General features: G+C 38.2%; 1 protein-coding gene and 1 pseudogene across 9 annotated transcripts in view; one reads left to right on the forward strand and one right to left on the reverse strand.

Moving 5' to 3' along the window:
* The first annotated feature begins 24 nt into the window (after positions 1–24).
* The window catches only part of ADK (adenosine kinase), a 499,862-nt gene continuing 485,282 nt past the window's right edge, over positions 25–14,604 (forward strand). For 4 of the 8 annotated variants that reach the window (XR_014249407.1, XM_082408793.1, XM_082408794.1 and 1 more), the window contains exon 1: positions 26–162. Coding sequence is in view for 7 of the 8 variants with exons in the window: in XM_082408793.1 (XP_082264919.1) it covers positions 98–162 (65 nt within the window). In the remaining variant the exon portion in view is untranslated. Of the gene's footprint in view, positions 163–14,604 lie in introns of all 8 variants that reach the window. The other 4 variants (XM_082408786.1, XM_082408792.1, XM_082408796.1 and 1 more) reach the window with 2 other exon arrangements.
* On the reverse strand, positions 11,932–12,248 carry LOC309636343 (small ribosomal subunit protein uS14 pseudogene; annotated as a pseudogene). Its single transcript has one exon. The product of its transcript is annotated as a small ribosomal subunit protein uS14 pseudogene (transcript).

Here is a 14,604-nt window from a genome sequence, read left to right on the forward strand (position 1 = left end):
TCGAGACAAGGAGGAGGTGATGCGAGAGGGGGCGGGGCCTTCGAGAGCCGAAGGGGTGGGGCGAGCGCTGGAGCTTAAGTGAGGTGGGAATGCGAAAATGGCAGCGCCTGAGGAGGAGCCGAAGCCCAAAAAGCTGAAGGTGGAGGCGCCTCGAGCGCTGAGGTGAGCGCTACCTGACATAGGGTGGAGGGTGACTGTGCCTGCTGCTAACCAGGGAGCACGTGGGGTTGCGCGACCGAGGCGCCGGGTGGTATCCTCACCGCTGGCATGGGGCGAACACACGGGACCGGTTGGTCGGGTAGCTGCCCGCCTGGCTGCGACCTTTTGCCCGGCGCCCTCCCAGTTTGGCCGAGTCGCCGCCGGCTCCGGAGAAGCTCCGCCGCCCTTGGCCAATCAGAACGCCGGCCGGGGGTGCAGAGCCGGCTTTGGGCAGGCTGCGGGCGCCACGTGGGAGCCCGCCCGCGCTGAGCTGGTGCGACCCGGGAGGACCGGACCCGACCTGAGCCGAGTCACTCGCGGCCACCTCCTCTTCCTTGGGGGATGTCGAGGAGAATGCCCAGCGACTGCTCTACCTTGGGGCAAAGACAGAATTCTTGGGATTTTTCGTAAAGGTCGCGGAAGGGCGCCTTGACCTTCCTTTTCGTACGTACATCGAACCGAACGGTGTTATCTTTGGAGACCCTCTACCGGGGACCAAGACTCCCCCTCCGAGGCTTTGCGGAGGTAGCATTTGCCTGAACGGTTAGGAAAGCTTGATTTTTCTTTTTTTCTTTGCACTTTTGGCAGCAGTGGAGATAGTTCTGCACCTAACATTTGTTTCACATATGATTTGATGTTGCAACTTTTACTTACAAAAAGTTATTGGTTAAAATATTCCTTCCTAATAAGTATAAGGTGCAGTATGCCCATTCCTTGATGATTTTGAAATGTTCCTTGGAAGGCAAAGATTTTTGTATCTAAAAATAGACATCAAACTGATTGAAAACTGTTGGGACACTCCTGATTATACAGGGCAAATCTCATTTCTAACAGCATTACCCTTCTTCACCTCTGAAAAAACGAATCTTTCATAATTGAAAAGAAAAGATCACTTAGGGATTTGGTGGTGTGTTAACGCTGTTTTGAATGGATGGTGACCAAATCCCTGCCAGTGCCTTTAATGTATTCCTATTACTTTCAAAGGGTTAGTGTGCCTACCTTATATGAAGAAAATAAACTTTTTTTTTTTTTAAACGACTCAGGATGTTCCTTTTTCGTTTTAAGCTTTCAAACTATAGACTAAAGCAAAGGCTTTTGAATCACACCTACCTGGGTTCAAGGCATGTGCTTTCTCTGGTTGGCCCATTATTAGAGTATTTCCTTAAAAAGTACCTTCTTCACAAAGTTTCCTCTACCAAATTGGAAGACAGCTGCAACTTTCCCCTGCTATCCTACTGAACATACAGCCCTTAGATTTTCTCGTATGGTAATCTGTTTTCAAAGTGCTTTCCTATTTTACAGATGAGAAAATGGAAGCCCAAATGAAACAATTAGTTAAGGAACTGAAGTTTGAACATAGAGCATCTGGGTGCAAGTTCATTGTTTGACTTTACTGTGCCTACTTTTATACAACCACCCAAGATACGCTTCTCTTCGCCTATGCAGCCTTAAAAATAACGATAAATAATAATGTTTAATATGTATTGTTTCAGCATTTTACATATTTTAACTCATTCAATCCCACAACAACCCTACAAGGTAGACACTATAATTATATACATTTTAGCAAGGAGGAAACAGGTATAGAGAGGTTAAGTAATTTGATCAAGGTCAACTTTATTAACCTCACAGTTTGTCCAAAAGCCCTAGTGAACTGTTCACTCCGCTTTTGTTTCTCTACTTTCCCATCTGTTCTTTGTTTTGTTTTGTGGTTAGTGTACATAACTTTTTATGTTGTTGCAATATATGGGTATATGATACATAAGAATTCTTAAACAGGTATAAGGTTATTTTACATGTCATTAGTGTCTACGTAAAACTTGTAAAAGTCCTTAGGCAACTAAAACTCATTTTATAAAATATGTAGTTAGTACCACCTGTAGCCATGATGTCAGGATTAGACACTTGAGTACTGGGATAAATCTCTTCATTTTGTGTGAAGACCTTTTGGGATTGGCTATTCCTACTTTCATTATATTAGTTTGGCTTTAAGGGTCTCAGTGTGGTAATGCACTGAGTGGTTAGACTGCATGCATTATCTATGATGACTTGCTTGACAGTTAAGGGGCTAGCTAACAGTTTTGGTTAACTTTTAAGAGAAAGGCTTATAGATTGGGATTGACATGTATACACTGATGTGTATAAAATTGATGACTAATAAGAACCTGCAGTATAAAAAAACAAACAAACAAAACAACTAATAAAAAAGAAGAGAACGGCTTATAAAGCCTAAGCATGATTTAATGTGTAGAATCAGTTCCTAGGGAACAAATAAATTTGATATATATTTGTAGATGTCAAGAAAAGGATTTAGGGCTTTGTGAGAATTTCAGTTAGTTCTAGGGTAATAGTTCTCAAGCAGGGGAAGTATTGCCCCCCAAGGGACATTTGGCAATGTCTGGAGACATATTTGGTGGGGAGGGCTAATGGCACCAAGTGGATGGAATTCAAGGATGCTGCTAAACATCCTACAATGCACGGGAAGCCCCCTAAACCAAAGAATTATCCAGACAGAAGTGACAATAGTGTGAGGCTGGAAAAAACTCTGCTTCATGGAGAGCATCTGACAAGTCTAGCTTCCCTTTCTCAAATATCCATTCTTTTTCTAGGCTTTTTAGGGTATAGCAGTTACTGAAGTTGCAAAGAAATAAGCTAGCTCTATCATGTTTTCACATTGGGTTGAGGAACATTAATTGAGTGCCATACATTGTACTAGGTGCTTTATTTATGCTATCTCATTTAATCTTCCCAGCAACATGTGAAGTAGGAATAATGATCCTTGTGTTACAGATGAGGTATTTAGGCCTGAAAGAAGTCGAGAAGCATTTTTGGGAACTGCTCCCTAGATGAAAATGTTCCATGATGATTACCTGTATTTAGGACCACTTAACTTTCTTTTCTCTCCTTTGGAAATATCACCCAAGTTAATTTCTTCAGCGGTCACCTCTAAGAGGATGGAGTTCCTTCCAAGGCTTGTTGAGCACATGCCAAGTCTATTCTTTTAGTCAGCCTTTCAAATGCCTGCTATTTTAGGCATGGTGCTAAAAATTAGGTACATAGAGTGAGAGAGCTAAGACCCAGGTACCATCCTCTTGGTGGAAAATGAGTAGGGTTTGGGAAAATGATACCTGAGCATACTGAAAGATGACAGAGAGCTAACCAGGTGTGAAGTAGGGTGTCTGGCTTTATAAAAAAGTTTGTTTGGAGGTAGAAATGGCAGAGAGCTGCCTCTGTTGGGGAACTACATTTGTTTGGTCTGACTGAAGCAGAAGGTGTAGGAGGGTCCAGGCTTTGTACTGAACACTTTAACTTGTGTGATCTTTCTATCTCTGTATCCTTCAGCTCTCAGACCCTAATTTTAACTGTCTGCTGAATATCTCCTTCTGAGTGTCTTGCTGACACTTCAAAGTCATATATATCAAACTAAATCCATCTGCTGTCCTAAATCTGCACCTTCTTCCATGGTCCCTACATCTGTTAACGGCACCACTAACTTCTCTTACTCCAAAGTTTGGAACCTAGATACTTGATTCATTTTCCCTCTGCGTATGGTTATCAAAGTTGGTCTTTACTTCTTCAGTTATGTCTGATAAATTCCTTTTCTTTTCCATCCCTCCTGCCACAACTCAAGTTTAGACTTTATTTTGCTTAGACTTGATGTTGGCTTCTTAACCAGTCTCTCCACCTACAGGTTCAAGTTCTGCCTAATCTTCTTCAGGAGTGGCTCTACTTATTCATCATAGCAAATATTCATAAGCTCTGAAGTCGATGTTAGGAAGGGTTGAATCTGAAGAGCCCACACTGTAACTCTCTCTGATGTTTTAGCAATTACACATTGTTCTGGATCATGACTTTTAATTTTATATAATTTATATATATATAAATTATATATAATTTTAATCTCTATTAAAAAGGAGACAAACTGCACTTCTCCAGTCAGCAAATGTTGAGCTTTTCTCAAATTATTGCTTCCTAACCATTTCACTTCCATGGACTCCTTTTAGTCTTTCCTTCTGTCTTTTACCTCTCACTAGGACTCTGTGTTTTAAAATTGTGGATTAAACCTAGGAATAAAAGTCTGTACGTATTTTAGATGATCAAGCAACAATTTTAGTAACCTCTTCTTTTTTTTTTTGGTGTTTATTTATTTATTTTTTAAATACATATTTATTGGAGTAAAATTGCTTCACGATGTTGTGTTAGTTTCTGCCATACAACAAAGTGAATCAGCTATATGTACACACATATCCCCATATCCCCTCCCTCTTGAGCCTCCCTCCCACCCTCCCTATCTCGCCCCTCTAGGTGGTCACAGAGCACCTAGCTGATCTCCCTGTGCTATGCAGCAGCTTCCCACCAGCCATCTATTTTACATTTGGTAGTGTATGTATGTCCGTGCTACTCTCTTACTACATCCCAGCCTCCCCTTCCCCCATGTCCTCAAGTCCATTCTCAACGTCTGACCTCTTCTTTTAAAACACATTTTTTTTCTATTTCAGGAAATTCTCCAGAAGATGATTTTTATAAACTGAGCATACTGTTCCCGGAGTGGCCTCTTGTGAGGATTAAATGAGGAAAATGTATGCATACTAGAAAAGAGAAAGGATGATCGATTGTGCGTCCGTAGTGTATTGCTCAGTGCCTGGTCCTTAGGAGCTATTCAGTTAATGTTTGTTGGATACATTATCAGTGCAGCATAGAGTGGGACTGATAATCTTTACTTTTCTAGACCTTATGTTTTTAACAATGAAGCCTAAAATTGAGTTTGTCTCTTTTCGGGTGATATTGCATGTTGTTGTTCACTTATATTTACAAATTTAATCCTTTAAGATTAAAACTTTGGTTATGAAGGAAAATGAAAAACGGAAGTCTCCTGAGGTACTTTCTATGAATCCCTTAATAAGGTCCTTTCCTAGACGTTATATACTAGGGCAGAGTGAGGGTGGTGAAAAGGCAGAGTCAGAGGAAAGCCTGCATGGATTGTCCTGGGTATCTAGAGGTAAACATGAAATGCCTGGAGCCCAGGGAAAGTGAGAAGGGCTTTTGGTAAAAAGACAGGCATTGAAACTATGTTTCTGGTTTTAGGTATAGGCCTAGACTGAATAACACTAAATAAACATGAGGCCAATATGCTACTTTCTACCTGGAATATGGCTCTACTTCCCTTCCATCGATTAAAATCCTGCCTGTATGCAAAATGTTCAGAGTTAAGTGGGAAAAAAAATAAGAGAGAGAATCAAAATTCTGAAGAGTGTTCTGGTCAGGATGGAAGCCAGTAGAGCAGTGGTTAAGACCTTTGGTTTGACTCTTGGTCCTTATTAGCTGGTAATCTTGGAAAGATTGTTTACTGGCCCCATGCCTCTGTTTTCTCATCTTTGAAATGGGTATAATAAAAATACCTACCTCAAAAGATTGAGAGGATTTCATGAAAAAATAAATATAAAATTGGCACATAGTATGTTTTCAGTAAAAGTTAGCTGTTGTTATTATGGTACTCTTTATCCTGCTTTTAGCTCCCTACCCTGCTCCAAACACTGCAATTACAAATTTAAAAAGAAAAAGAAAAGATATAGGTATACTCAAGCACAAGATAACCATCTCCACGGACTGAAATGGAAAGCAAACATGCATTTAGATCCTGGGTTCAGGAGCAAGTGGAAATAACTTTGTGCAGGGGAACTGTAGTCAGATACCCTGGATGAAACTTGGAGCTGGGGTGGGGCTGGATGAAAAGAAGGCTGAAAGCCTCTGCTCCTGGCTGTTGCTTTAAAAAGCTGTGGCTCTGAAGTGGCGACACAGAAGTGGCTGAGCTGCCACATGGCTCAGAGATGGGAACTGTAATTTCTCCACTATCACCTGGTACAAGAGCACCGAGCTTGGAGGTCATGGGCTGTGGAAGAGGGGTGGCTTACCTCAAAACCATTGGAAAGAGGAAGGGAAAGTCTGAGCCTGCAAACAGATGAGGAAGACTATTACTTGGAAAATAACAAAAGCACTAGGAGATAAACTCACTTAAAATCTAATGGAGCAATTTCAAAATAACTTTTAAGTATTTTAAATATCTTTAAAAAGATAAAAGAAGTAATAGTTATAAAAAAAGCATGTTAAAAATAAACAATAGGTAAATGTGAAGTAAATGGCTATATAAAAGAAAAAATGGTGAAAAATTAAAAAAATTTTAAAAAGTTGGTTAAACTCTGGTCCAAACGTATTTAAAGCAAAAATTAGTGAGTTGGAAGATAGTACTGAGTAATTCACCCTGATGTAGCACAGAGAAATCAAGAAAACTCAAGAGAATATTTTATATATATATATATATATATATATATATATATATATATATATATATATGTATATATGTATATATGTATATAAACACATACATATATTGAGAGGCACCAACTAACATCTAACTGGGAGTTCCAAAAAGGGGAAAGAGTGGGAATGGTGGAGAGGCCTTGTTAGAAGAGATGACGACTGAGAATTTTCCAGAATTTAAGAAAGATCAAAGTCCTCAGGTTGAGAGGGTATTCTAGGTGCATATAAGTGATATCATACAGTATTTGTCTTTCTCTTTCTGACTTACTTCACTTAGTGTGATAATCTCTGGGTCCATTCATGTACCTGAAAATGGCATTATTTCATTCATTTTTTTATGGCTGAGTAATATTCCATTTTGTGTGTGTGTGTGTGTGTGTGTGTGTGTGTATGTGTGTATATCTCACATCTTTATCTATTGATCTCTCAATGGACATTTAGGTTGTTTCCATGGCTTGGCTGTTGTAAATAGTGCTGCTATGAACATGGGTGTGCATGTATCTTTTCAAATTATAGTTTTCTCTGGATATATGCCCAGGAGTGGAACTGCTGGATCATATGGTAACTCTATTTTTAGTTTTTGGAGGAACCTCCATACTGTTCTCCATAGTGGCTGCACCAGTTTACATTCGGATTGTGGGTTATTTTATTTTCTTTATTCTTTTTTTTTTTTTTTTTGTATTTTCCAACTTTTCTACACTGAACATATATATTAGGACTCTTGATTTTAAGCTGGAGGAACTTGATGTGCATTAAATACATATTTTGGCCAAGTGCTGAGTGGCTAAATATCATCATTACAGAATGGACCTCTGGGATACTAAGTAAATCTGAAACTTTGTAAAACAAGTATTATGATTTTATTATAGGTTGTAATCTTTTCATCTGTATTTCTGAAATCCCAAAAGCTCTGAAAACTGGAAATTAAAAAAAAAGTTTGAGATGAATTAATTTGGCAGCAAAACTTGAATGGGTTTGAGGCCCCCTGTAGTATTTATTTGTCTGACACAAATGTGTATGTTTTGCTGTAGAAATATGTGTTTGTTAATGGCATTCTGAGTGAAACCTTCCTGGGCAGTTTATAAAATATATAGTACATACAGTGCATTACCTTCCTAAAATTGACAAATTTCTAAATCCCATAAAAGTCTGGCCTCAGAACATATCTTGCCCCAGGATTAAATAATAGGATTGAGGGCCTTTCTAAAAATTTAAATATTCAGTTTTTAAAAGCTTTCTATTGTGCAGGAATGACAATTTCTCATCAGAATCACTTGCTAAAATTTTCCTGCAGTCCCCATTCTACATGTTGATGATACTAAATAGATGCTTATTTCAAAGGTCTTGTTTGGCTAGTTCTACCATAATACTGGTGCTGGTTATGTAATTGAGTTACTAGGCTTTTCTTCCTTTCAGATAGTAACTGACTAAGGTAAAGACTTCTCTTCAATTTTTGGACTTCAAGATTTGTAAAGCTCATTTCACTGAAGTGGTCTCATGAACTAAAGTTTCACATACTGCTTGAAGATGATACTTTTTGAATATTTTCCAAAGTAGATTTAAAGTTGTTGCCCTCACTTATATGTTTTATTTCTTATGTTTTTGTTTGTACTTGTTTGTACTTGTGCCCTCATATGATTTCTTTAAAAATGTATTCATCTAGGAAACAATAATTAGCTTTCAACATAAGAACATCTTGAGTTTCCATTTGCATTTTGGCTTTCATTGCATACATGCTGATTTCAGCATCTTCTGTAGAATAGAATAAGAAAATATGTACAGCAATTATGTAAGAAACTCTTACCTTCTCAAGACACAGTTTGGTTACTGTATTAACAGGATCTCACAATTTTGTCAGCACACCACATTTAGTTACTAATAAGCCCCGCTATTTTGCTATGTTAGCTGCAAATACAGGATTATAGGTATGAAGGTAGCATATGTGATTACTGATCACTCACAAAATTAGGGGTTATCAGAAATGATATTGAAGTGGTTACTTGGCTTTTTGCCTTCTAGAGGCTGAGGCTGGACTTTGGTGTATCCCTAGTAGAACCATTAAGTCTCTAAGAGACTCAGTTGACTAAAAGAGCAGGAAGTCTAGCCAAATATGACTCATTTTAGGAGTGCATCTCTTGCCTCTATTGTTCTCTGGTATTGAATTCATTTCTCACACAGCCCATCTTAATGTAACAAGAAAGATGGCATTTTTCATCCCTAAGCCAAAAATCTCATGAGCCCAAAGGCAGAGACTTTCCACATCTGTGTATCAGTTTTGAGAATACTCTGATTAGTCCTGCCTGGGTTACATACCCACCATTGAACCAGTTAGTGTATCAGAGGTGGGGATTTTGGCCAGCCTTGGATATACTCTCAGCCATTTTCCTGTGTGCAAGTGTGCGTGCTTGCGTGCACACCAATGGTGTTTATATATGTGGGGGAGTGCATGGATGTTGAGGAGGACGCTGTAATCAACAGCTCCGCCAGCACCTTGTAGGGTGTAGGAGGTGAGGTGGTATCATTCTCTCAGCAAGAGAAAAGTTCATTATAGCATATATAGAATATATTTATGAAAACCTCATTCCTCAAGGTCCAGCCAAAGTCTGTCTTCCCTATAAAACTTTCCTAATCACCGAGCCTGGAAACAGCTCCTTCACTGGTTGTTTGTACTTTATACTTTGCATTATTGCAGTGCACAGTGTATGCATGTTTTATCTCGTCTAGTGCTACTTGAAGTAGGGAAACTAGTTGAATAACTCTTAATGCCTTATAACTAATTACTTCATTGCAACATAGGCTCTAAATTTTTATTCAGTGAATTAATTCTTAAACTCTTTAAAGATGTTTTAAGGTTATGTTTGTAGTACTCAGTGGCACATAATGGATTCATGTATTGGCTGTAAATTCTTATCTATTCATAAGAGTTGATAGAACTCTTACCTGAAAACATTTCATGGTTCTTGGACCTTTCTTTTTTCTTGTTACATGGAGTGAGCTTGTGTGTGAAATAATCCAATACTGGAGGACAGAGGCCAAGAGATGCACTCCTAGATTACATTTCTGTTCTTTCTGGTGACTATAGTGAGCCTTGACTATAATAATCATTTCTTGCATGTGTCCATGGGGAAAATTCCCTCAGAATATATATATTACTCCTATATAAATAGTAACATTTTATTTTATTTTTTTATAAATGTATTTATTTACTTATTTATTTTTGGGTGTGTTGGGTCTTCGTTTCTGCACGAGGGCTTTCTCCAGTTGCGGCAAGCGGGGGCCACTCTTCATCGCGGTGCGCGGGCCTGTCACTATCGCGGCCTCTCTTGTTGCGGAGCACAGGCTCCAGACGCGCAGGCTCAGCAATTGTGGCTCACGGGCGTAGTTGCTCCGCGGCATGTGGGATTTTCCCAGACCAGGGCTCGAACCCGTGTGCCCTGCATTGGCCGGCAGATTCTCAACCACTGTGCCACCAGGGAAGCCCAATAGTAACATTTTATTAAGGCCATGTGGTCAGTGTTTTCTTTCTTAAAAAAAAAAATGTAGAATTGCTTATTTGGTGGAAAAATAAATTTTCTGAAAGTGAATTTGCAAAGAACTCAGTGACCTATCAGAATGATCAGTCTTTTCCCTATGGGTTAGCAGGTCCTTAATTAGTGAGCTTATTTGCATTGTAATTAGAACTCCAAAAGCACTGAAGGTCAGCAACATCGTTCTTAATTTCATAGCATACTGTGTAACAGTGTACTATGTGGCCAATAGGTAATACCGCAAAATGGTCCTTTTAAGAAATTTGTTGACTCATCCAAGAGGGGTCACTGGAAAACAAAATATAGCAAAAGAATCAAATTCAGATGTCTTAGGGTTCTCAATTTCCTTTAAGCTTGATGTAGCAAAATAAATAGTTTTACTCTTTGAGCCCTTGAGCTGAAGTCTGGAAAGCCATGTTAAGTTTTTGAGTAAACAAATTGAAAAACAAGAAAACTATCTTTAAAAAAAAAAAAACACCGGTTCAAATGTGTTGTCTTTGAAGTTAACCACATTAGAGATTTGAACATTTTCTTGTTTTATAGGCATGACTGAGGAAGTCTTGGGTTCCTCCTAAAACAGAGTTTTTCAGAAATTGTTTTTCCTACGCAGAGCTGAGACCTTAGCTATCATTTTTAGTTCTTAGTTTTGGTGAAGATTAGAGCTGTTAAACTGTAGAAGTGATGCAGATTTACACCCTTGGTTATGTCTCTGTTCTCACATGCTCAAGATGAACTGATTATATAACATTTTAGCATGGGATAGCATGTTGATCCCATTCAAGTATACTGACAATTCTACTTTGTCTTGTTTTACATAGCACTTGCTTATCCAGATGTACAGAGCTGGATTGTTTAGATTTGAAATATTATAATAAAACATAGTTACATTATTAAGTTAAGTAGTACTAAATATTTAGTATTAAAAAATAGTATTTTAGTAAAAAATAGCTTGAAAAGATTTTTTTTTTTTTTTTGAAGGTGCGGGAGTTAGGTTCTTCTCTACATGGTAGGTTTGACTTCTTTGGGTATATTCATCCCTCAGTTTGAATATTGTAAAGATGCTCTGTAGAGAAATATATAAATTTCTAGACTTACACTCACAAGTCCTTAGAATTGGGAGCAATGTTAAGTTATCTTTGCCCAGCCTCCTGCATTAGACAGGAATCCCTTCGTTAGTACCCCTCTTTCCCTATTTGTGTAGCATTCCTCCCCTAGATTCAGCACAAATAAGGGAAAAGGAGTACATTTTTTCACTAATGGAAAACACACACACACGAGACCTTTGATCTCACTTCTATGTGAAGCTTGAATAAACTACATTCCTTAGAAAACTTGTTAGTATCCTGTAGCTATCAAGTCAGATTCAGAGCTCTTTAAATGATTTCTTGTTGGTCAAGATATTGCTTCTTTATACTCATAAAACAGGTTAAAGCAGGCTTTCTTAGCCTTTCCCTTTTAGAAGCTACGTTGGTATTTCCAAAGACTGCTAGGGAATGCTGGTGGGAGCAGGAATGGGAGGAGATGGCTGGGTGTGCAAATCCTGAGGTTGGGTAGGATCTTCTATAGCTGAAGTTTCCAACAAATCATGGAGCTGAAGTGTGAAAACAACAGCAAATCTCAGTATTAGCCAGATGTGGCTTTGAGATGGTAATTTACAATTTCATGTGATTTTTGAAAACTCTTTGAACATGTTTTAGACTCTTTAGATTGTTGGTGCCTGAGGAGGTACTTAAAAATCAAAGTCTGTATTTACATGGTTGTGTTTAGAGAATTGAAGCCCAGTGAGGTTAAATGTCAATCAGGTAACAGCTAGTAAGTATCTGAGGTGAAATATGATCCGAAGGCTTATAACTTCTCATTGTCCTACTTTCTAGAACAAGAAATGAAGTTTAATTTTTTTTTGAAGTTTTAAAATTTTTATTTTATATACAAAGAGTTATTATTGTTTCTGAGGAAGGTAGATATGCGTGATGACCCATTCAAGAAGTTCACACTTAGTCCAACTTAATGAAGCCGATGTCCTTCGCGTACTGGCGGAAACACTGGTGGCACATATTGAGGCCGTATTTCCGGATCAGACCGTGCCGGTTTGAGCAGACGCGGCAAGAACGAGAACCCTGGCCGAATTTTCTCGGATGGCTCCAGTAGAGCTGCTGGTGCCCCATGTTGCTTTCTCGGCTGCAACGAGGCAACAGGCAATTTTTTTTTTTTAAAGATAAAAATAACATATTTAGGACTTCCCTGGTGGTCCATATTTAGGACTTTCCTGGTGGTCCAGTGGTTAGGACTCCGTGCTCCCAATGCGAGGGGCCCGGGTTCGATCCTTGGTCAGGGAACTAGATCCCACATGCTGCAACTAAGACCTGGTACAGCCAAATAAATAAATAAATGTTAAAAACAAACAAATAACATATTAAAGAATATATCAAGCACTTTTACCTTTTCTTACGGTTCCTCACAAGGCTACCAGGTAACTGCCTTCATCTGAGGAAATAGACCCAGAGAAGTTAAGCATCCTTAAGTACTAAGCTCTCATTCTACACTCAGGACATCTGATTCACATTTCTTGCTGTTTGTATTACACTATGAAGACACAAATTGAGAACTTGTCAAAGTGAACTCTGTATGTGCTAGATAAGCACACTATTTAAAGAAATTCTGTGGTAATGTGTTTAGTGTTTAGTAACCTTGTTTAGATTTTTGTCTTTCAAGTTCTCTTATTCACACATGTAGGTACCCTCCCACCTCCACCAAGAATAAATATCCCCTTGTGGGATATACTTAATTGTATGCTTTGTAATGGATTAACTCACTAAACTTCAGTTTTGAGCAGGTTGTGTTTTCCGTTAAAAGCCTTGGGCAAACCAATTTTGCTTATGTTTAAGAGTCAAAATGTTCCAGTTAAGAGAACAATTTCTGGTAAGTTTTTATTTACTTCAGAGATTTTGAAATTTTCCCTGATATTGATAATTTGAATCTTATGACTTAGCATTATTAATTATTATAATTATATGGGATAACTGTTACTGTTCACAGAGTTTAATATGCTCAAGATTATACAATAAGTGGCAGAGATAGGATTCAAACCTGAATCTGATTTATTTTTAGTGATTAGCTCAAATATTCAGGTATTGTATAAACAATAGAACAGGAATCAACAGTGATTTGTGTGATCAAAAAAAAAAAAGCAAGCCCTTTGCTTCAAAAAATACTCCTGTTATATATGAAACAATTACTAGTAATCTGCTAAAAAGTTGTTAATCTTTTAATATTATTAATTCAAATTTTATGAAAATGTTCTACGAGATCTGAGATGGCAGTGATGAGAATTCTGTTTCATTAAAAATGACCTACAGCCACAATTAGTCTTGGACCTCATACAAAAAAAAAAAAAGCAACATTTTTAAAGAAATGATAAAATGTTCAGTTAGCCTACTTTTAAGAATATGACTATAACATTTCATTAAGTTCAAATAATATTTAAAAACCTCAGTTTTATAATGCTTGATAACCATAGGAAAAAGGAAGTAGGGGTAGGAAAATACAGATATGTGAAAAGACGGGGGGAAGTAAAGGGAAGTGATAAAAAAGGAAAAGGCTCATTCCTCTTAGCTATTTCTGATTTCTACATAACTTCCAACATCAGACATCTCTGCTTTTCAACTTTTCACTCAGCTCTGAGGTGTGTATGTGAGTTTGTGAGAAGCTTCTTATTATGAACCTGTGGGCTGTTAGCATGGGGCAAGGAAAAAGAGCTTTGTATTAGGAATCAGAACACCTGGGTCCTATTAAGGTTTCTGTCCAGATTTGTGTATGCACCTGTGAAGTGAGTAGTACAGATTAAAATGCTTTTCAAACTAGATCATGAATCAATTTGGGTGTAGAAAAAGTGGTATTTTATAAAAGGAAAATAGAAAAGGTCAATGCATTGAATATGGTAAAGGTAAGTATTGCTTTGTGAAACGTTTCCATTATGTATATTTATGGAGTATTAGTTGCAATGCAAAATGTATTTTTCACAATGAGTTTGGTTTTCTGTACTAAAATTTAGTGGCTTAAAAGAACAGCCATTTTATTAAGAGTTCATGGTTTTGTGGGTCAGGAGTAGCTGGTTGATTCTTCCGCTCCTTGTGCTATTGACTAGGACCACTTGGAGGTATTTAGCTGATAACAGGCCCGGTGTGGAGGGTACAAGTTGTCTTTGCTCATTTGCCTGGTGTTTTGGTAGTGGTGGCTGGCAATCTTGGCTTAGCTGGGTTCCTCTCTTTCTCTGTGTGGTTTGAGGGCCTCTCCATGTAGTTTCCTCAGCCTGGTAGTTGGACCTCTTAGATGGCAACTCAGGGCTCCAAGAGACCAAGGCAGGAGCTGGCAGTCCTTTAAGGCTAGCCTGGAATCTGGTCAAAGGAGTCATAGTTTAGCCCATATTTAAGGGGAGGGGACATAGACTCTTGTCTCCAAGAAACTGGCCATTTTTAATCTGCCACAATTATAGTAAAATAATTTTGAAAACCATGACTGAATTTATCCAACCTTTTAATTCTGTTATTGCCTTTTGAAAGAT

The sequence above is a fragment of the Balaenoptera borealis genome (assembly GCF_965194805.1).
Source record: "Balaenoptera borealis genome assembly, chromosome: 10".
Lineage (NCBI taxonomy): Eukaryota > Metazoa > Chordata > Mammalia > Artiodactyla > Balaenopteridae > Balaenoptera > Balaenoptera borealis.